At 46.6% G+C, this 23,697-nt stretch overlaps 1 protein-coding gene across 1 annotated transcript in view; it reads right to left on the bottom strand.

Moving 5' to 3' along the window:
* The window catches only part of TAF10 (TATA-box binding protein associated factor 10), a 49,575-nt gene that overhangs the window by 7,412 nt on the left and 18,466 nt on the right, over nt 1–23,697 (bottom strand). The window contains exon 2 of the mRNA XM_069640344.1: nt 10,955–11,112. Coding sequence (XP_069496445.1) covers nt 10,955–11,112 — 158 coding nt within the window. The remainder of the gene's footprint in view (nt 1–10,954; nt 11,113–23,697) is intronic.

The following is a 23,697-nucleotide window of genomic DNA, read 5'->3' as shown; positions in this document are numbered from 1 at the left end:
TTTAGGACCTGCAGGTTTCGAGTGGGTTGGGGAGAAACCAGCGGGGTTATTTTAGGGTATTTCAATATGGTCCTTTTTTCTTGCACTTCCGAGCTTTGTGAGGTCAATCAGAACATAGGCCCTTACCCTCACACTGGCCAAGCTAGGGGACCAAACAGTAACCCCAGCTAGTGCAAACACAAAGTCGACCTGGGAGTCCGGATCCCCGACATCTCCTGCTTAACAGTGAATGTTCAGGGGCTTAATTCGACAATTAAAGCCTAAAAACTGTCTTTCAGAAGCTCAAACATCTAGGTTCAGCGTTGGGGGAAGATAGGGTTCTTGGAGCACCAAGATGAAGCAGCACAATACACCTTTGAGGCCTACCCAAAGACATTTTGCCGCTAGCATCACCAAGACGAAGTGAGTTGCCATCCTCGTCGGAAAAGGGATTCGGTTGATAGTTAAGGGGATAAAGGGCCTAATTCACAAAAGCGTTTTAGAATGGCAAACCCCCATTCGAAAATGCTCTGTGAATTAGGCCCAAAGAAGGGAGAGATATATAGCACTTAACACTAGAATGGAGTGGAGGGCCAAAACCTGACCTAAGTTTCGGTCTACCCCCAAATACAGCACAGGAAGTCTTCTTTGAAGTCCTTGCACGCTCCCCGATAGGCTTTGTAAATAGGGAATCGGTTATAGCGTTTTGTTTTTTATTGCGTAGCAGACCCCCACCAGGAACAAAACGCTCCCATCGACGAGCACAATTTCCCCAACCATGGTGGGAATTCTGAGGGACCTCTCTGTGAGAAGGATCCTGGACACACATGGACAAACGGGACTACACGTTCTATTTAGCTGTGCAGAAGGGATTTTTTTGGCGCCTGTACAACAAAAGTGTTTCAAGGCGCCACAAGGCAAATGGGGAGAGACAAGGGGAGGAAAACATAATGGCAGAAAACACTGGTGGTCCTACTATGCCTTGCAACATTTAGATGTGCAAGTACAGTGAAGAGTAGTGCAGAGGAAGGGGGGGCGAGAAGATATGGGCAAGTGCTGGTGAGAGCCCTGGAGGGAAGTGCTGAGGGGTGCCATGGTGGCTAGGTGCTAGGGCAGAGGTGCCCCAAGGGTGGGATGCACAGCCACCCAGTGAGTAGCCCACAAGGGTAGTGCTGTTGAGGGGTGGGGGGCTCGGAGGAGGTGTGGTCGGGTGGGCAAGGGCGGAGGGGTGATTAATAGGGGAGGGAAAGGGGTAGAGAAAAGCAGAGTTGAGAGGTTTCCGGAACTTAAGGAGGTCCAGCTGAAGTCGGAGGGGCGGGGAGGCTGTTTCAGATAGGCACCAGCCGAAGAGAGAGAGCTGTCCCCCACACTCTGCTTGGAGAAGCGTTTGACAAGCAGGGAGTTGGAGTTAGAGGAGCAGAGGGCTCCAGCAGGGAAGTAATTAGGGACAGAAAGTTGGAGATGGCGTGGTCCCAGGCCCCAGAAAGCCCTGTGGATGATGCAGTGCGTCTTGAATTTGATCCTTGTGGCCACTGGGAGATTTTAGGGCAGGACAGATACAGTCCCTAGGATTCAGGCCAAGAATAAGTCCTGCAGCCCTATTCTGGATTAGCTGAAGGGAGCGTAGGAGGAAAGGGGGAGGTGGAGGTAGAGGCTGTCGCAATAGTCCAGCCTAGAGAGGACCAGAGCTCTGGAAACATTGAGCTTCTGGGGAAAGGTAAGAAAAAGGGAGAATTTCTCGAAGGAGATGAAGCTGGAAGTAGGACTTTTTGGGAAGGTCCAAGATGTGAGGGGTGAAAGAGAGGGGAGTCTAAGATGACCGAGGTTTTTGGCCTCAAGGGATGGAGAAAGTAGAGGGTCAAAGCAGGGCGGGCAGAGGGTGGGAGGGAAGCAGGGTGCAGGTGTCCCAATAAGGATCACTTTCTTACTGGCATTAAGACAGAGGGTGTTAGCAGCAAACCATGTCTGGATAGCTGTCAGGGATGAGAGAGGAGGTACAGTGAAGTTTGAAGGAGAGCTGCGTGTCATCAGCTACCAGTGGAAATGAGGAGAGAAGGAGATCAGGAGAGCAAGAGGGGCAAGATAGATGCTGAAAAGCCATGGCGATAGGATAGAGCACTGGGGAATGCTGCAGGTATGGAGTGAGGTGGTGAAGGAGAAAGGGCCCAGCTGCAGCTGGGAGAGATGGTTAGTGAGGAAAGGTCAGCCAATCTGGTGCCCGATCTGTGATGCACAGGGTATCGAGGAGTCGTTTTATCAGGATAGAGTGGTTGACCATGTCAAAGACACAGAAGAGGTCGAGGAGAATGAGAACATAAGGAGAGTTGAGAGTCAAGATTTGCAAGTATGTCTTCACAGGTGTTCAGAAGAGCAGTTTCCTGGATAATCAGCATCCACATTGATGGTCATGGAGGCAACCAGCAAGTTCAGTATGGAGGATCAGTTGAGGGAGGATTAACATCTTCAGGAGTTTACCCAAGAAGGGGGTGGTGGGGATAAGACTATATAGTTAGCCGGGCAGGATAAGTCAGCAGATGGCTTTTTAGAAGAGGGTGCCCAAGGGACTGTTTGAGGGATAGAGGGGAAGAGCCAGCGGCAAAGGAGTGGTTACAGAAATCATTGAGGGAGGAGAGGTTGTACTTAATAGTTCTGGAGGAGCAAGGGAGCACCTGTTTGGATAAGACCTTCATAGAGCAAAAAAACATCAGGTGCTATGGGCAGGAGGGAGGAGAGTGCAGGGGTGCAGGGAGGGGAGTCAAGAAGGTTGGTGTGGGAGTGACGGTGGTGGAGAGGGAGGACAGGATGTCCTGAGTTTTGGATGAGAAATGGGAGGCCAATGCGTTGCAGAGTACCTGGGAAGGAAGGAAAGAGGTGGCGACTTCAGTTGGATTGGCAACTTCCTTGCAGATATTGAAAAGTTCAGCCGTGTTAGTGGCTCCAGAGATGAACAAAGCAGAAAAGTGCGCGTCAGTAGCCAACCACCAACCACAAGAGTATCTATATACTTGATGCACGCACCAAAACTATTTTGGCAAGAGCACAGTTCTAAAGATAAACACCAGCCCAAGTTACCAATATACATAAAATATGTCACCCATGAAAGGATGCGTCAAAATACAAAATATCACTAAGTGGCATAACGAGATCCCTGGGTACGGGTGGTTTGGGTGTCCATATTGAAATACTTTCTAGCCGCACAACAGGGCCCCTCCACCTGCCCCCCCCATGTTGGATTGGCAGACAGACATGAAGACCCCAAAGTGGAAGGAGTGAGGCGGTAGCCTTAGAAACTCCCTCGCCACGCTCGCACCTTTATAAGGAGAGATTAGGCAGAATTTGGGGAAGGGGGCTACGACTGACATCAGAGTACATTAAGACAGGGTGGGCCAACTTCGCAGGATTCACATAGGCCTGGGGCTATTAACCCGACGCACTAAAAACTGAGGAAAAATCAAATGCGCTTTTGGGAAGTGGGAAATAGACGCACCATTAAAAAGAAGCTACTTTTGTAGGGAGGGGGAAACTCCTAACCTTTGCCGAGTGCAGGATGAAGTTTAAATTTGTAGATTTGGATCCACCAATGTAAGTGCTTTTCACATAGATCAATAATAAGAAAAATAAACAAAGGATAAATGGTTTATGTATTTGGTTTAGCCAAGTTGTCACTTTCTCATACTTTACATTTTCATTCATATAAGTTATGGGGTTAGTAAGTTCAGTGACTCGCTTTAGTATCCTGATCGGCCAATTGGGCCGTTTAGTTCAGCCCAAAGTGCCCCATCCTAATCAGCCTTCTCATTTAGCCTGGTGTGCCAACTCCATGGACTGAAGTTTTGCCCTTAGGGATTTTTCAAGACAATTCCAAAGGCCAATATAGAATCGATAGTTAACATTTTCTGGTGTATACAGCTGCGATTGATCAAAAGAATAAGGGAATGGGGGTGGAGCGGTGGCACATACAAAGAAACATCAATACGTTGATGTATACATTCTGTCCTTGATCTGTTAGTACTAGAAATTGTTTGGTGAGGAGGCAATGCTAGCCAGTCACTACACCCTGTGCCCCAAACAAAGGCAGCCATCAGAGTGGTCAGACTTCATTTTCTTTTCCAATGGTGGTTGGATAATTAGCTTAGAAATTCCAGTGGGAAAGAGTGGTTGGATTGTGTGATGGGGTCACTACCTGGTCTTGCGAAGTGATTGGTATATAAATGCAGAAAGGTTTCCAAGAGGTCCTTCTGGGTAGTGGCAGGTAAGGTAAATCCCGTTTAGCCGACCTAGGTGAAACAAACAAGTTAAAGCAATATATGAATAGGAAATAGATATCCGGTTGTGTTGTTTGAGGAATATTACCTTCTTTTCTTACGAGTCGGATCCTTTGATAGCTGCTCTTATGAGTTGGTAGAATCTGTGTGTCAGTATTTGTAATCCATATCTGATGCCTAGGCGATATGAGGCAAATAGATTTGTTGTGGTCAGTCAGTACCACTTAGGACGTGTCTAGCAGAAATCAATTAGTTGCACATGCGGCAATTCGCAAGCATAGCTAGTTCTGCCGATTTGATAGGCATTTCACAGTTAAGTGCTCCTCATGGTAGGCTTACAAACGTTAGCATTACTTGCATTATATTTTAATTACAGGGCGTGAGGTTGCCATCTGCTTTTCTGCACGTACCTTGAATTTCCCTGCTCCTCGCGTGCAGCCGCTGCCCGTCTCTGCATTTGTGTGCTGCTGTAAGCTAGTTGCTAATAAACGTTGGTTGCTCAAGCGACGAGGACGCTTTGCGTGACGACCTGTGACCAAAGTTCTTACGGTTGCCGTGGAACTAGGAGTTGGGCAGCTCTAGAATGGATCAACAGCTTGCATTCATCATCCGATTATTGTCGCATACTTACTTTCTTTTAGGCACGAACCTTTGGTACACATACAACGTGATGTAAAGAGATTTTTGGCAGTCTAAAGTAGCGTTCAAAACATAGAAAGGTATGTTTTCTTGTTCTTTTACGCATGGTTAAGTCTAAAAATACTTTAGATGACACATGAATTGCTAAATGGTGATGTTGATTTTCCTTCCTTTTCTCCCTCCCTCCCCCATTTGTTATGATTGGGTGGACCTTTGGAATGGGTATGTATTTAAAAAAACTATTTTGATATTCATTTCAATTTTCACATTATAATTTCTTGTCATATGATGTTAATACGTTTGGTGAAATGAATTTGCCTAAAAGGGTCATTATAGCCCTGAAGATGGTGTGATACACGCCGAAATGCATTGGCTTTGTTTTTTAGAATTGCAGACCTTTTGTTCAAATGACTGCCTGAATTGAAATATCAGGAATGTAAACATCTCCTGGATTTTATACAGGAACTCTTGCTTATTATTCTGGGACGATCATATATGTCTCGACAGTTTTCTTTAACAAAAATGAAGAAAATGGAAGGATATGAAAAATAATCTCATACAAGAGTACAATTACTATGCTCTTGTAGAGCCAACAGAGCGCCAGATCGAATGGAATATTTTCACCCCATTTCTTAAAGGTGAGGGTAATCCCATTTCAAGCAGAGTTACATTATCTATCGCAAGAGATGTGGTGGTTAGTATTAGTTGATATTGCACGAATGTGATCTCTTTGGCAAGTGGTGGGCAGGAAGTTGAAGTATATGCTCTGATGTGGCCTTATGGTTGGGAGAGGACAAAGGTGAGGTGTATTGTGCTGCCCCAAGTGACAATAGTTATATCATTTTCATAAGAAATATTGCATCTCTGTCTCGTAGTTCAGACCTTTTGTTGTTGCTCTGAATATATACATCTTCAATTTTTCTTAGATAGTTCTCGGTTGCCTGCATGAGCTGGGGGTTTCATTTGGTCAATAGCCAGGAATCTCAGCTTCTTGGTGTCTCTGATGTGCTCAGTCATCCAATGTTGTGCGTGGTTCTGGTTTGCTGATTGAACTAAGATTTTCTCTCCTCCTGAGTCAGACTTGTCGGATAGTACTACCCACATATATCATACTGCAAAAATATGATTAGACAACATAGGTGCTACGGCAGTTAAGAAAATTCTCAATATTTACTGTGTGTCACATTTATTTCCATATTTCATGGTCTTGTCCAAAGTATTTATAAATGGCAAACGGAAACCACATTTGTGAAAACCTTTGATTTTATATACGTTCTGTGAGCCAGTCGCTTCCTGGTTCTAGGTTCCTCATGTGACTGGGGCATCGTTTATTACTGAGGGTAGGTGCCTTGGTGAAAGTGATAATTGGTTTAAAACCAATATGTCCCATCAGTTGATCATCTGTCATGAGTATGTGCCAATGTTTGAGGGTTCTGGAAATCTTGTTACTGTATTCTGTGATAAATCTGCCATAATTGCCTGTGGCAATTTGGTTCTCTTTAATTGTCTGCTGTTAGGTCCTCTTGTTCTCTGCAAGATTTTAGATTCTGCTGTGGAAAGGCTAGATTGATCATATCCCTTTTTCCTAAACCTCTGACCAAATCTAGTTCTTGCCTATAGATTTCTGTCTAACTGCAATTGCTCCACAAAACAAAGATTTGGATACATACAGATTAGACACTGGATCACAAACGCTACAGTTAAAAGGGCTGCTACCAGTAACCCAGGGGAGCTAGAACTTGCAGTACAAGAATGTGGGGTGAAGGATAGCCCCCTGGATGCCATAAATAAAAGGCCAGAGTCATTTATGAGGGCTCACCAAAATAAAAGGCCAGCCCAGAAATTATGTCGACATAAGCCCATGGAACCCAAATCAAAAAGGAAAGAAAGTGGGCCTCAATTTCTAAATGCGGAAATGTCCGCAATTTCATGAACGAAGAGAAAGACATGTGTATATAAGGTTTTGACAAATCCATGGAGAGCTGCACCCACAGTGCACAGTATCTTCAATGTGATGCCAGAATTGTGTAAGCAGCCGCCGTGAAACGGAGCATTTTACATGTACATTGAATGAAAATGTCATTTAGTTTTTCCCTCCTCTAGAGAAAAAATTTGCTCAGCAAAATGCTCGCCAGACTCTCAAAGTGTGAACATGATTTCTGCCTATCACAAGCTCATCCACATGGACAATTTCAAAGAAATATGCATATATTGTTAAATTGTGTGCCTTGTAAGATGTCATTTAAAATGCATTTATGTACGAGTTTACAGGCTGTTTGCTGCAAGGGACATGGATAACGATTTCTTCAGATGTGAAGCCAAACTCCAGGGCCTCCCTGTTGGCCTGGAGATTCAGACCTGGTTGTCTTCAGCCATCAAGTGCCTGTCCTTAAAAATACAAGCCGGAATATTTGAGATCAGAAATGCGGGAGACCAGGTAGGTTCTGCAGTCACAAGTCCATAAAGAAAATCCATCACTAACTTATGGTATGGAAGCTTTACCAAGCATGCCGGATAAAATTTGGACAAAATTAGAGGGGTATTTTTGGTGTAGAGTTTTGAACTTGTCCCAGTTCACGCCGGTGGTAATGATTAAGAGAATTAAGTCTGCTTTTGGTGCAAGCGGTGTTTAAACTTAAATTGATGCACCATAGAAAGATCTGGCAACCATTTTGTCCAACGATCTTCAAAATCATCAACAAAGAACTTCAGGATGGAACAAATCCAAAATTGAGGTCATGGGCAATTAAAAACCAGATAACTCGCCCAGATCGACTGCACTGAAACAGATCTTGTTGAAAACCCAACAACGGTTGTCAAAAAGCTGGATGAACTGGATTGGATAGCTACCAACGACAAAGCATCTGCATATAAACTGACTGGCCTATAAATTCAAAAAAATTAAACCAACTCTTGGGTTATATGCAACGATTCCCAAGTAGAACACATAGGTCCACGTTTCTAAGAGCATGCTTAAACCTACTTCGAACCAACAAAGTCCTAGCAATAAGGAAACTCATCTACAAACAGATGCCGCTATTGCGAGACACCAGAACAAGTGGAAACACCACGGCATCTCCTACTATCATGCCCGGGCTTGAATGCAAAAAGAGCCATATTTTCCTGAATCTGCGAGTCTCTGAAGAGGAAGTTTGGTGGAACCGCTTGACGAGTGGTGAACAAACCTCAAAAACAATAACAGAGGCAAACTTTTTCCAGAACATTCACCTGGTACACAAAAAGGGTACTCTACCCTAAACGGCATGATGCTGAATTTGAGATATACAGCATGGGACAGGCAAGTTAGAATTCGACGAAAGTAATTCCGTCCCTGCGCTCCATCGTCGGAAGGATGCAGTAGAAGTGCCACTTGATGTGTTTTATCTTGTTAAAAAAAAAAAAAAAAACGATTTAAACAAGAATACAACAAAAAATAATTCATAATGCCCATTAGGCAGCTCTGCTTACGTCATGTGCCTGAAGAGGAGAACTGAAACTTAGAAAAAGGTGGGGGCCAGAGAGACAGAGGATTTGAAAACTGCACCTCGACTTAAATATTGGATACACACATTTTATCACACAAAATAGAAAGTATATTGCACAATGGTCATTGTAGGCTTTCATTAAAGGTGGCAGTTAACCCCTTCTAACCATGCTAAAACGATTTTGGTGGGATAAACACGTTATTAATGAAAATGTGATTTGCATCTTCCTGGATGCCTAGAGATGTGAAAGTTGATAAAAGCGTGCCTATGATAATTAATATGACGCCCATAAAGTGGCATATTTTTCACCGATATGGCTAAATGAAGAAAAACAGCATCTCTGCATAGGAAAGGTTTGCTGATTCGAGACTAGTTTATTTAATTCCAATTAAAATGTAGTTCTCAAAAATGTATTCATACGTGAAGATTTAAAAATTCAGGGTACTTGTTATGGAGAGATGTGTGTCAAAACAGGACCGACCCACCGGTCGAAGTGGGATGATGGAGATTTCTCCTCCCACAGCCATTCCAAATCAGTCCCCCATTCTCTTGTCCCATCAGCACACAGGTGGGTGGTGAACATCCACCAATCCCTTTTGCGAGAATCATGACACATTGGTGATGTAATTTGCCATATAATTAAGCCAGTTTGCATGAGAGCTGGACTTCTAATAATTCCCCAGAGGCAACCTGCTGCTGAAACCCGCAGAAACATCCCAGCAGAGGGCCCCCCAAGACTTGCATTGGAGGCAGGAGACATAGAAGCCGATTGGGAACCCTTGGAGGAAAGAGGGGAGACCCATGACTGACCCCCTTGGCTGTCCCAGCAGTGTGTTCTGAAGCTACCCGATGCCCAGTGCAGACCTCTCCTGTAAGTAGAACTACCCCCAAAAGCCCTAGATTGTATAGGCCATACATTTTTCAGCCTTGTTTTAGTTATTTCCCCATTGAAAAATCATCCTGTTTGCCTGTGTAGATCCTTAGCATATTCATCGAAGTAAAGTAAATCAATTAGTTCCCCATTGAATTCACGGGATCTGTATTGTTGGCATTCAAAAAACCAACAATCTTCCCACACAGGGTGTAAAAACGAATTTCCACATTGATCCCGTTCATTGATCCCCTTCATGTTTGGGTAGCCCCGTAGTGCCTGTGCAAGGTGCAAAACGAAATTGCTAGTGTATTCATTGTGCTCTAAAAAACGAATTTACCCATTTGCATTTTCTTTCTCATGTTGCATCTGTGATTCCAACCCCGCCTGTCCGTTTTAGGTGTAGAAAAACAAAAGTAATTCAAAACCAATTTTCCCATTGTGCTCTGCAAAACAAATTTTCCCATTACCTTTCTGTCTTCCAAATTGTTTCTGTAAAGCCTTTACGGATTTCATTGTGTTCTTTGTGTTGCCACAACATTAGTGGCTGATGTAATCCATTTGTGATATTTGGTTGACTAAATTAATAAATATATTCTTAATACACATCTGCCTGGTTCCTAGTCCATTGTGGCACTGGGCATTTGTTGGGGTTGTGTGCGAGACGGATAGGAGGCCTCATCAAAAAGAGCCTGAAATCAATAAATGCGCTTAATTGTGCGCCACATTCATTGTGGGGGAAGGAGCTCCACGACTTGGGTATGACCGTATAATAAACTGCAACAAGATAAGAACACTAAGAGGATCTCTCAAACATAAGCTGCTGGAGAAGTCTGAAAGGGGGGAAATAAAACTACATTACGTGATCAAGTGGGAACAAGCATTAGGACAGGAAAATCTCAGAAGATTAATGGCGGAAAATCTGGCAGCGAGCCCATAAGAGCTACAGGTGTACACAGATCAAGGAGGGTGCAATTAAACTATGCTTTTGGTGGTACCACCCCCCAGTGACATCCATACAAATCTACCTGATAAGCTCGGAACGGTGCTGGTACGGATGTGGGGAAGAGGGGGCATGATACGCATGTGGTGGAGCTGCCTCCGCGAGACAGATTTTCTGGCGAAGATGAAAGACATCACAGGCCACCAGGCTCCCCCACAACACTCAAGTGGCGATGATTCTGGCTGGTGTCCCAGATGACTACTCATTCCCACTCAGATCCACGATTGACACAAACCACCCAATTATTGCTGGTGGCGTAAATAACTAGCGCGTGGAAATGGCAGGACCACCCCCCACCTCTCAGATAACATTGGTGGGTTAATATTTGAGAGAATCACTGCTTTAGTGTCCAATTCGATGCCCAAATACTCTCGGGTTTGCTCCCCACCTCCCCTTTTAGAATTTGTAGAGGAGGGTAAGGAAACGTGTTCTTCATCCAGGTTATGATCTCTTTGCCGTTAACGGATATGTTCTTTGAAGACTAAAATGAAATGACGCTTAAGATAAAAAAACATGTATATATACACCAGACAACAAAGATTGACAGCTGCTGTGAGGTTTCATTTTAACTGCGACAGAATCCTACTGCGAGTTCCCCAATAGAGACCAAGAATGCTGAATAAATGCCTATACAATATACTTGCCCAGCCACTTCAATGGTGCGGCCTGTACATTCTGAAACAGTATTAATATTAACATAAATGGTTATTACCGTGGGCGTGTAATCCTCCAGCTGCATCAAAAAATCCACCAGCGGAGTAGTGGAAAGGACCGGCTTCACATCTCCATTTGCCGCTCCTGCAGGTATGTAAACCCCATTGGACATGGATCCTTCTGAAGGGGCAGCAGCTACAGCTGCAGACACTGGAACTGGGGGGGGGGGGGAGGTGGGGGAGAGAAACAATATCAGTTACCATACCCAAGCAGTATAGAGGCACTCCATAACTATACACGTAAGTTCTCAGTTGCTTGCTAGCTAGTTTTGCTCCACATAACTTCCTTACACATGACAACCAGCCCTTCTCGTTTGAATCACAAAAACAAGATGCAGGGTATCAAGACATCCAAGGATAAGTCTGCCCCATATCAATACAAAACAATGCTTTTATAGGACGGAAAACATCCACTAACATGGGTCTGCAAACAGGCGGGCTGAAAGAAGTTGTAGTCGAAAATGTGTGGAGAGCCAATTGTTGCATTACAGTCCGGTCCAGTCATTACACCCGACCTCTTCAGACGCAAAACCAAGGGATGGCACTAAGGCAAAATTCACAGTATTGCAAGCTCTATGGCGAAGAAGGAACGCCAGCCAAATCTACCTTTACTCCCACTTCCTTGAATGCCAGAAAGACTGAAAATAACAGAAGCCCACACTCTATGGTATTTCAGGTGCAATATCTGAAAATCACTGAAGGAACAAAACACGCCTTCACTGTTAGGTTACCCGTTGACTAGTCTGATGAGCTTATTTAAGGAAACTGTTCCCAAGTGTTCAGTCGAACCCAACCGTGAAATCAAACTACTTTATTAACAAAAGGTGTTCTAGGTCTATGCGTGTTTATATTCCATTAGATTACAAATCAATAACATTAAAACGGTTAGTTGCCAAGTATCAGGCATCACCCAGTAGGCAGGAGATACTATTGGGAAACAAGGGTCAGTGTACTGCAAATTTAACTTCCACCTGAAATCCAACTAACTTTGTTTATGACATGTGACGCAGTATACTTAATCTTGCCATATCTGTTCTAATGCCCCTTCATACACATTGTCAACAGAGCTTATGTTAAATAGGAAAATGAGTTGGCCTGAGGAATCAAATATAGGCCCTGGTAGACTGTGGGTTGCGGGAGGAAGAGAGCTAATTAGGCTCCAAGCAGAACTAACATGCTCCTAGTGATTTCAACCATGGTAATTGAAAAACAGGTCTACAGGAAAGAGTCAAGGCGAGAAGAGTATGGGATACATTACTCACCATGATAGTATTTCTATTGCTTTTATCTGCTTGGATTCACATGCTCTGCATAGTCGACATCTATTGTTAGTCGCAGAGTATTACAAGATTTGTTTTCGAAAGTCGAAAACTGACGTGGACAGGGCAGGTTAGTAATACTATCCCTCGTGTGACTTGTACTGTACCCATGGTCTTTCAAGCGTCGAGGTCCCTCAGAATTGTTTCTGACATGAGGTTGCATGAAGTGTAGCACGAATACAGATGTGATAAAGCAGACACAGTAATGAGCCAAAAAACACCTATGCATCTTCGACTCCAGTAGGGGAGGAAGTGTGGGCACATGTGAATCGAAGCAGATACAAGCATCAGAAATACGATTACGGTGAGTAATGTATCCCTTCTTAGATTTGTGGATCTGCTTTATTTTTTATTTTTTTGCAATTTCAGCGCACAGAGCCCTGAGACACCTAGGCGCTAGTTACAGAAGGTGCATAGTACATTAGGAAGTACACTTATTGGTTACAGGCAGAATAGGTGAGTGTTTACAGACTAGCAAGGCCTCACCTCATGGTGCGGGGGGGTCTATATCAGGTGTACTGGTACAAATAGGTAAGATGCAACATAGTATGGATGCACAGATTGGGAAAGCCTCACCTCAAGCATGCTCAGATCACATGCTCTGAATAGATTACCAAGCAGTATCTGGAAAAGGAGGTGGGATGTGAGAAGGTACAGCAGCAAATAGATGTTTTAGAACCGTATGTGCCACCTGTGGAGGGCGGATGTCTATGGAGGGCGGATGTCGGTGCAGAGCAGATGTCTATGGAGGGCGGATGTCGGTGCAGAGCAGATGTCGGTGCAGAGCAGATGTCGGCGGAGGGCGGATGACGGCGGAGGGCGGATGACGGCGGAGGGCGGATGACGGCGGAGGGCGGATGACGGCGGAGGGCGGATGACGGCGGAGGGCGGATGACGGCGGAGGGCGGATGACGGTGGAGGGCGAATGCCCTTGGAAGATGGGTGTGGATGGCGGAAGACTGTGGAGTGCGGATGCCTGTGGAATATGACTGCGGAGGGCGGATGACTGCGGAGGGCGGATGACTGCGGAGGGCGGATGACTGCTGAGGGCGGATGACTGCGGAGGGCGGATGACTGCGGAGGGCGGATGACTGCGGAGGGCGGATGACTGCGGAGGGCGGATGACTGCGGAGGGCGGATGACTGCGGAGGGCGGATGACTGCAGGAGGGCGGATGACTGCAGGAGGGCGGATGACTGCAGGAGGGCGGATGACTGCAGGAGGGCGGATGACTGCGGAAGGACAGTGAGCGTACAGAACGAACAAATACGAAGAGCCAATTAATGTGCTGAACAGATGAATGTGGAGAACACATGAGTGTAGAATACGGCTGAGTGAATTTGGAGAGCACATGAATGTAGAAAACGGTTGAGTGTAATGTGGGGATGAACATGGACCGCGGAGGAGCTTAGGGGACGACTGAGTACAGCTATCGGCTGAATCTGGCGAACGACGGAATGTAGCGAGCGGCTGAGTATGGCAAGCAGCTGAGTATGCCGGGCGACCGAGTGTAGTAAGCGACTGAGTATGGCGAGAGAACGCGTATGCGTCAAACGAACGAGAAATAAGAGCGAGAAAACGAGTACACAAAACAGATAAGTACATTGTACGGAAGAGTGAACGGAGCTGACGAATGCAGAACTGACAAAGTGGCGGATGAGCATCTGATGCGAATGAGTGCATAACAGATGAGCCTGGGGAGCGGGTGAACGCACGAAACAAATGAATGAATGGACCAGAACGCATGATTATGCTAGATGGAGGAGTACGCTATACGGATGAACCCGCTGACCCGATGAATAGAGCACAAGAGCAGATGAGAAACAAAACACATCGCACGGACCGGACCTGACCCCTGTGGATTGCGTGATGTGCAGTCTTTGATGTGGAACGCAAGGAACCGTTGTAAGAGCATACTTCATTTCACACCCCACGCTTACTCTCTCCTTACACCACCACTCAAGTAGAACACAGAGATACTATGACACCATTCGGTATAACTGTTCTCATATCAACATCCACCACTCACTCCCCATCACTCTAAATAAACATTGCTGGTTTCCCACCCCCAGCCAAGCGTTCTCGTCAGGTCTAACGCTGCCTCAATCGGACTGGATAACTCCCGCCAGACCGAACACATACTCCTGATTCCTCAACCACCACACCTATCGCTAGGAAGCAGCTACCACAAAAATGCCGCACCAGCTGCACACATACCTGGTGCGCACACGCACCTTTGACCCTCTCTAATCTCTCCACTGACCAGAACCTCGGTTCCCAAGGGCGTTCAACCTACCAGCGCCTTCAGACCACACCAATGGTATATAAGGCGCTATATAGCTATATAAATGCAAAATAACAATAACCTGTGAATCTGCTTTAGAGTGAGTGTCAATGCAATAATGCTATGTGAATGTATGAATGGAACTGCATATAACAGCTTTGCAAATGGCGTCCAGAGGGACGTTTGCAATGAAGGCTAAGGTAGCTCCATTACCTCTGGTAGAGTGAGCGCTGGGAGTGAAAGGTAAAACTTTTGGATAGGGAATAGCAGAGCTGCAGGCACTTATTTGGAGATGGCGTTTTTTGATATGCGATGGCCCTCTCTCCCAGGTGCTTTGGAAACAAAGAGCTGGTTTGTTTTCCTTAGGGATTTAGTTTTGTTCACATAGTACAAGACCACCCTCTATAAATCAAGTGTGTGGATGCTTCTTTTAGCGGAATTAAATGGATTTTGAAAGAATGTAGGAAGTTATATGGATTGATTAACATGGAACTTTGAAATGACCTTAGGTGAAAACCTACGATGTGTTCTGGGGACAACTTTGTCTTTGTGGATTATGAAGAAAGGATCTTGTACGGTTAAAGCCTGTAGCTCACTGACCAATATTATAGAGGCAATGGCTAATAGGAATGCAGTTTTTTTTAAGTCAAATGTTTTAGGCTGGCCTTATGCATAGGCACAAAGGGTGGACCCATGAACATGGGGAGCATGACATTAAGGTCCAACCCGGTGGCCAGTTAGAGATGGGAGGGTATGTCCTCTTTACCCCTTCCATTCATGATTTAATGACAGGAACCTTTCGCCAGGACACCTTGTTTTGTGAAGTGGTGTAAGCCGACAGGGCTGCCAGGTGTACTTTGATGGAGTTGAATACTAGGCCGGAGTCTAGTAGGTAAAGCATGTAATTTAGAATGTTATCTGGGGAACATTCAGTTGCGTTTAGGGTTTGTGGCTTGCACCACATCACAAATCTCTCCCACTTGTTGATAAAGCAGTGCCTGGTGTTTGGTTTCCGTGCCTCCTTTAGAATATCCATACACCTTTGTGGAGGATTTAAGCGGCCAAATTATATGACTTCAGGAGCCAAGCTGCCAAGTTCATATATGGAGGACGAGGGTGGAGGGATACTCCCTTGTGTTGTGTTAGCATGCTGTAGGGGAGGGGTACAGGAGCTCGATTGCGTCACATATCACCAGTTTGGCCAGATGTCGAAACCAAGGTTGTCGCGCCCACATGGAAGCAACCAGGATTAGAGTCACTTGTTCCTAGTGCATCTTGTGCACAATCCTGCTGAGGAGTGGCGTTTAAGGAAACGCGTAAGCAAATTTCCCAGACCAGTTCATCCATAGGGCGTTTCCCTTGAACCCTGGTGGGGAAACCTGGGCGCAAAGTCTGGGCATTGCAAGTTTAGGCTTGTGGCAAACAAATCTAACTGGGGATGACCCCATTGGGAGAAGACTCAGTCTAGGATATCCTTGTTGAGTTGCCACTCGTGTTCTTCTGGTAGAGGGTATCTGCTTAGAGAGTCTGCCAGAGCACCGAGTTCCCCTGGAACGTGTTGAGAGGTTAGGAACATGTTCCGCTTGAGTGCCAACTTCCACATTTTCTGGGATAGTTTGGACAGACAGAGTGTTCCTCCCGGCTTGTTTATGTAGAACATGGCAGTCGTGCAGTCTGAGGACTTGCACTGTTTGATTTGAAAGTTGTTGCTGAAAAGTTAGAAGAGCCTTGAGAACTGCCAGTGGTTCTAGGAGATTAGTGTTTTTGGGCTGTAGTGTGTCCACTGGCCGTGGGCTATGTGGAGGAGGAAGTGAGGCCACCCCATCCGGCAAGTGAGGAGTCTTTAGTTAGGATTGCTTGTGCTGGTGGAACTCAAAAAGGGTTTTCCCTTTAGCAGGTTGTCCCTGGACCACCAGCGAAGAGCCTGTACCAGGGTTAGCGAAACTACTACATCGTCCCACTGACCACTTAGCGGAGACCATTTGGCGAACCACTTCGGCATTGGGCTCAGGCGCGCGTGCGGAACCAAGTGAATGGATGAGGCTATCATCCAATGCAAGCGTATTGCTTTGTGTACACTTAACTGGTGACTGGCCTTGTAGCGAGGTACTTGCAACACCATGTTTTGTATTCCGTTTGATGGGAAATCCAGCTGCTCTTGTTTTTAAAATTGCTCCCAGAAATGGTTTTATTTGGCTGGGGACTAGACTGGATTTCTTTTCGTTGATGAAGAAACCCAAATTGAAAAGAAGGTCTATCGTTTTTTGTGTGACAGATATTTTCAGTGCACATGGAGAATTGAAATATGATAGAGGCCCATGAAGGCCGCGCCACGTCTGGGCGACAATGGAGTTGTCCATCGAGGGCAGTCAAGCAGTTGGATGCTGCTGCGGCAAATGCATACAGTAAAGAAAGGATGATAGGTCTACGAATAAACTTAACTAGTCAAACTCTGCAACTTGCGACCAACCACTATGGCAGAAAGAAGCAATCGGAGGGACCTCGACGTGTGAAGGACTATGGGTACAGTACACGTCACACTAGGGATAGTATTACTAACACGCCCCGTCAACTTACGTTTTTGACTTTCGAAAACAAGTATTGTAATACTTTGCATCTACAACTAGATTGTGCAGAGCATGCGAAGCAGATCCACAAGCCTCAGATATATATTAGAGAGACACACACTTTACTACAGTTCAATATCCACAGCGAAAGTGCCGACGATCATTCTTGGAGGGGGAGCCAATGTGGTTATAGTTAATATATGTCCCTAACGTGGACACTTGTGCTAGCCATTTAGAGAAATGTGATGGTTATGAGTCAATTTGAGGGGGTGTCTTTAAGATGACATTAACCCTAGAGTTAGACAGAGCTCACTCCACGCAGCACCATGTGGTTAGCGCAATGGTCGGAAGTTGCCCAAAGTCACTCACTGGTGGATGAGTGGAGTCTTGCACATCACCTGAACAGAGAAATCACATTCCACTCACAGGTCCAAAGGCCATCTGCTTGTATAGATTATATGAGGTCCTTTGTGGTCGATTCCAGTGCAACATCCCGCCTAGGACATTATTTGGCCACCCCCTGTGTTGTGGTCATTTACTTGGCCTTCTGGGACCACTCGCCTGCATCATTGGCACTTTAGAGTGGAGATAGTCCATGATCCAAATATCCATGATGAGATGGCACAAGAGAAATTAAATCTTTGACCGTAACATGCCCTCAGTACAGGACTTTCACATCTTTTAAGGTTTTTATAAGGGGTATAATGCCCCTTATAAAAATCTTAAGATTCCCAGACTATGTGAAAGTCCCCTACTGAGGGCACATTACGGTCAAAGATTTGAGTTACGGGTATATGCATGTCTAAGGAGTGGGTGGCCCTGAAGACCATACAGGCATCCCTTTCACGGCTTGAGCAAGAAATTGAGGGTGACACTAGGGAACTACTCCAAGATAACATGCTAATAAATCAAATGTTTTCTCGTTTTTACACGTCACAGCACCCCTTGAAAGCATTACAGAATACCTTGATAAGGCGACTCTGGTATGGCTAGATGAGATGCTGGGTGCCCAGCTTAACCTCCCCTTCAATGTGGAGGAGTTAATATTGTGTCGTAATATTGTCACTGTGGCGGATATCAAAGCACTTCCCTAAAGCAAGGTTCCTGGCAATGATGGCGTAACCAGCTAATTCTAATAAAGAATTTTCCGAGGAGCTTGCCCCTTATCTAATCCGGCTCTTCACATGCTCACTTGAGAAAAGGTGTCCTCCCAGACTGTACCCGAACCGCAGTCATAACAGTTCTGCGCAAACTGGGCAAGGTCCCCCTGTAGATGCTCCTCTTACAGACCCCCTGTCCCTCATCAATACAGACAAATGGTTTTCAATTTGCAGACAGGCTCAAACCACACATGCCCGCCTTGATCTTGCTGGATCAAGCGGGATTCATACCTGGCCGTTCCACACAAAACAACCTCAGGCTGCTCTTCGCCTTGATGCATAATGTGGACCTTTCAATTCCAGTAGTTATTGTGGCGCTTGACGCAGAGAAAGGCTTAGATTATATCAAATGGCCCTTTTTAATTTGAAGTGCTCTGCAGATCAGGGTTGGGTGTACATTTTCTCAGGTGGCTTAAACTCCTATATAGCAGTCCTAGAGCCGTTTCACGAATGGTATACAGTCTGAAGTCCTATCACCCTCCAGAGGGACCCGGCAGGGATGCCCATTGTCACCCCTTTTGTTTGCCCTTGCCATTGAGCCCCTAGCATGCTACATTAGAGAGTATGACAAACACAGGGGAATTAAGTTAAGTAGAATATCGCTGTACGCCGACTGCATGCTTCTGTACATCAAGCATCCCGCTTGCAATCTACAACCAGTTATAGACGATACCCGTTATAGACGATATGACTACCTATGGGAACCTCTCAGGGTTGAAAATAAATTGGGGAAAATCAAAACTCCTCGCGCTCATGCCGGCGGTCCAAAAAGATGAGGTTAACACTGAACTTGCATGGAGATGATAAAATTCGCTGTGTGGGCATCTCCATATCCACTAAAGTAGCAGGCCTATACAAGGATAACTACATCACGACCCGGTTTAAGGGTGCCGACAAGCAGTGCTGCCCTAGATCTCGGGAAGAAAACGCAGGGGTATTACACATGTTTTGGTCCTGTCAGATTATACAACAGTTCTGGCCGGAAAGTGCAAATCGAGTGACAAGGGGCAGGATAACCCTGGATAGAAGATCCCCGGAAGCATGCCTGTTGGACATATTCCCACGCAAGCGAGCGCACTTCATATTGCCAAGATGAAAGATTTAATTTATGTGCTAGCAAAGCGCAAAATTGCAATATCCTGGAAATCTGCAGGGAGCACCAATGTAGAAACATGTTGGAAGGACCTACAAAGGTGGTCCATGGCTGAGATGGTGGTCTGGTATAGGGCGGTCTACCAGGGAATCCGGAAAACAAATGACGATGTCAAGTCATGGAATGTGCTTACCCAGACGATGTAGATGCAGGAAACAGTCAGTGATAAACAGGGGTTGTTGCTTGTGGCACAGAGGCGGAAGGGAGGCAGGAGGGAACAGAACAGTAGACACTGGGATCGGACAAGACTTTAAGGCAACTTTTACGGTTTAGGGTGGTGAAAAATGGAAGGTATTTGGCGGTTTAATTATGCCATGCATGACGAATGTTCACTGTACATGCTGTAGTAAAGATGGCCAATAGAAATTGTTCAAACAATTTTTTTTTTTAAAAAAGACAGCACAACCCTAGAGTGCAAGGAGGCAAAGATAGATAAATAGGTCCTCCTGCCAATATACCCAAGCGGAGAGTATGGCACTGGGCAAAAAGGCGATTGTTCCCAAAATACTGTACATGTTCAATAACGTTCCATTGATACCCCCAAAAGGATACTGGCTTAGGGTCAAACTCTCATGACAAGGTTAATCTGAGCTGGCAGGCAACCAAGGGTGGCATACGAGAGGCTAGTCAGACCCTACGAGCTGGGAGAGTTGTATGTTCCCAATCTACACGCTTACCTGGCCGCACATGCACAATACGCTGCATGGTTGTTGACTGACCAGCAGGAATACCTTTCTGTCCGTATTGAGAGGACAGTCATGCACCCGGACTATTTAAAGGCTATACTATGGAGGAAGTGCACCTCAGTGAAGAACGAGGTGCAGACTATAGTCACTCAGACAGCCTGGAAGAAAATGCTGGAGAGGGTCGGTCTGTGTGGCCTGTATGCCCCAGCTTTTTCCATCTTTTTCATTGTAGGCATTCCCTTAACCCAGGACAACATTTCCCCGACAGCACTTTGAGGCACTGGGGTTAAACACACCGGGGGACATTCCCTGAAGAGTTTTACCGACCAGGGTTCTCCAGCCCCACATGGTGAGGATGCCATGTCGGCTGCTAAGGCCCAGTGTTGGCGAGCCCTGCAGAGCAGCAGCAGCAACCAGGCAGACACAAGTCTGCATCAACTGCCGAGCAGAAGTCTGCTCGGCGCTTTTATTAAGGTAGTCACATGCTTATTTATGCATGTGACCCGACTCTTGTGACTCAGCAAGAGCCCTATGGCGCGTTGCTGACGTTACAACAACGGGAACTTGATAACACTGCAGCAACTCCAAGAGAGGGGCCCGTGAACGACCTTGCAGCTTTTTTTTTTATATACGACGCTCAGGACCACAGTGAGGCAGCATACTGCGAGTGACCCCAGACACCCTCTATTCTCTCCCTTAGCGAACATGTAACACCAATCCCCAAACCCCCCGCCCACCCAAGCTGAACAAGGTTATCAGTTAGTTACAGGTTGCTCAGAACGCACACTGTTAGGCCTTAAGACGATGACAGGAGAGGTGGGAGGGTGCACTGCAGGACACATTCACTGACAAGCAATGGTCACAAGCGTGCACACCAACTAAAAATGTTGCCAACAGCAAATTTCCGTTAACACATTACACATTTCTTCAGACGCATCACCCCCAGTGCTGGTCATTGAGCCGGCTCTCGGCGGAACCGAGATCCGGCACCAGATGTGTAGCCGGATCTCGGGATCCGGCCAGAGTCAGCCACCCAAGCATTGAACCACGCTGGAAAAAAATTAAAAAAAATAAAAAGTCCGCGACGGCAGCATTGCCGTTTACCGCGGCTTTGGCACTGATGTGTAATTCACAATGCTCACTACATGTACAACTGAAAGGAGTCAGTTGTACATGTAGCGAGCATTGTGCTTTACACACCAGTGCCAGAGCAGCATAAAAGGCAATGCTGCCCTCGCAGGCGTTTGTTTTTTTTTCGTTTTTTTTTTTGGCACAACAAAATGAGCCAGGGCTCATCAAGGGGGCCTGGCCTAACTGCAAGGGTCCTGCTGGGCCGTTAGGCCACGCTCCCCCGAGGAGCCCCGGCTCAATGGGCCACTGGCACCCCTGCCAGGAAGCCTTTTGTAGTGATCAACACCCTCTAGGCTTGCCTGGCAGGGGACAGGGCCTCGCCTATTCAGCCTTACTGGTGGCGCTGCCCCTTGCCAGTTGAGTAGCAGCATCGTCACCATTAAGGATGAATAGGCGAGGCCCCTGGAAGCAGAGGCCCTGTTCCTTAAGACTGCAACTCCCGCGAATCTGCGGGAGCTTCAGTATTTAGAAAGCAAGGCCTCTGCTTCCAGCAGCCTCACATTTTCTCCATAATGGTGGCGCTGGCCCACGTGCATCACTTGATTAAAGGGATGCCTCGCAGGTGCGACGCCACCATTATGGCTGATAGGCATTTTTTTCTGGAGCCTGAAGCTTTCGCACACGAGGGAGAGCTTCCGGCTTCAGAAAAAAAATCCTTTTCGTGTAGTAGCCGGGGCTGGCAGGGGAGATTAGTGGGCCCAACAGGGCCCCGCCTCAATTCGAAATTTCGGAGCCTGCTGGGGTTGAGCCCCGGCAGGCCCCGTCCCACTTAAAGTCCTGGCTGGCGGTAAAAAAAAAGAGAGAACACAAGGAAGGTGGTGGCGGACAAGGAATAAGGAAATCCTGCACGTAAAGACTTTAAAACATTTTATTTATACCGAGACTTGCACCTTGTGGTGAAGGGCTAAAAGGAGAACTGAAACCACTTTTTTGCTTCAACTATTTTTGTACGGGGTCTTGGCTGCAGGGCCATGTAGAGAGAGACGTGTTCCCAGAGGAGCTCCAGATGATCCTGCATTAATCCGTCACAAAGGTGCACATGCAGATGCCTGCTGTGGAAGAAAACACATGTGCATGCACATGAACATATGGGGACTCTTTGAAGACCGTCAGTCACCACGGGAAGTGCTGGTGCTACAGTCCTGGGCATAATTAGGATGGCGGGGACCTGCGATGTCTGGATCTAAAATGGCGGACGAGCGAAGAGAACAAAGGAGCCCTTTGAGAGGACGCATCTGTAGGTCCGCAGTGAGGAGAAACAAAGCTGCACGACATACAGTTAACAGAAAACACAGCCGCGGTCCCAACATACAGTGTGAGCTCGTTGCCGAATAATCATAATCTGGGAAGTGACGCTCGGCACAAGGCAGAGTGGAGGAAGAAGGTTGATGCGGTTTATTGCCCAGCTGACTGCCTAAACTGATATTAACTGAAGAGAGCAACAAGAGGCAGTACCGCGCATACGTAGAATATCGCTGTGCTACCTGATCGCATAGGCGGCCGTCACAGCCTGCGTTCTGTGGTTGCAGGAGAAGATACATTGTGGCAACGAACATTCGGATACGAGCGCTGGGCTCGTAGGGTGCGGCGGGCAGTAATCACGAACTGGAAGGGTTGCTGGAACAGTGTGCGACTCTGTAGCAACGGCGCCAGAGACATCGAGTAGTGTCGAACAGTGGATGCTGCTTTCCATAACGATGGTTGCTTCATAAATAAAGCGAAATGGATAATATGTGAAAGGCGGCAACACATACAGCTGATGTTGCTTTTTATAACGTTGGTTGCTGTACAAGTAACAAAGCGGTATGGATAATGTGTGAACGGCGACAAGGTGAAGTGGGGCTGCACCCAAGCTGGGGCCCTGAGGCATTAAGCGGCCCAATCTGAGCACAGGAATATGCCGTGGAGGGCGAATAGGGGCTGGGCCCGATGGAACTTCACTGCGAGCTGCTGGAGTGACAGTGAAGGCGGATGACCTCAGGGCATTTGCTGGCCCACAGTCAGCATCGGGCGGCCTCCTTGACCAAGGGGCATGAGGAAAACACCTGAGGAAAGACCCCAGGCCAGACAGCCTTGGGGCTCACGGAGCACTGGAGGGAGATTGAAACAACCATAGTGGAGGCCGGGGGAGCGACACGGCATGGGCGCAGGTACGTGGGAGGACCCAACCCATTCTAAGTGTGGAATGAGTGATAAGGACACACCTGAACACAGTCAACACGGTCCCAGATACGCTTAGAGTGGCCTGGCGCCGCACAGACTTTTCTGAGGGGGGGGGGGGCTACCAGCCCACACCTAAATAGCATTGCATGATGTCTAGCAAAACTGTCAGACCCAAAAGCAAACAGCCCATGCTGGAGGCCTATGCCAAGACGCCTACAGGTGCAGAGGGCGGTAAAAGCAATGACACCACCGCTGCAGGGGCGGAGATACCGGGCACGAT

The sequence above is a fragment of the Ambystoma mexicanum genome, chromosome 7q (genome assembly GCF_040938575.1).
Source record: "Ambystoma mexicanum isolate Mex_15411 chromosome 7q, UKY_AmexF1_1, whole genome shotgun sequence".
Taxonomy (NCBI): domain Eukaryota; kingdom Metazoa; phylum Chordata; class Amphibia; order Caudata; family Ambystomatidae; genus Ambystoma; species Ambystoma mexicanum.
Note: the sequence above shows the minus strand (reverse complement) of the source record. Positions and strands in the feature narration are given on the sequence as shown.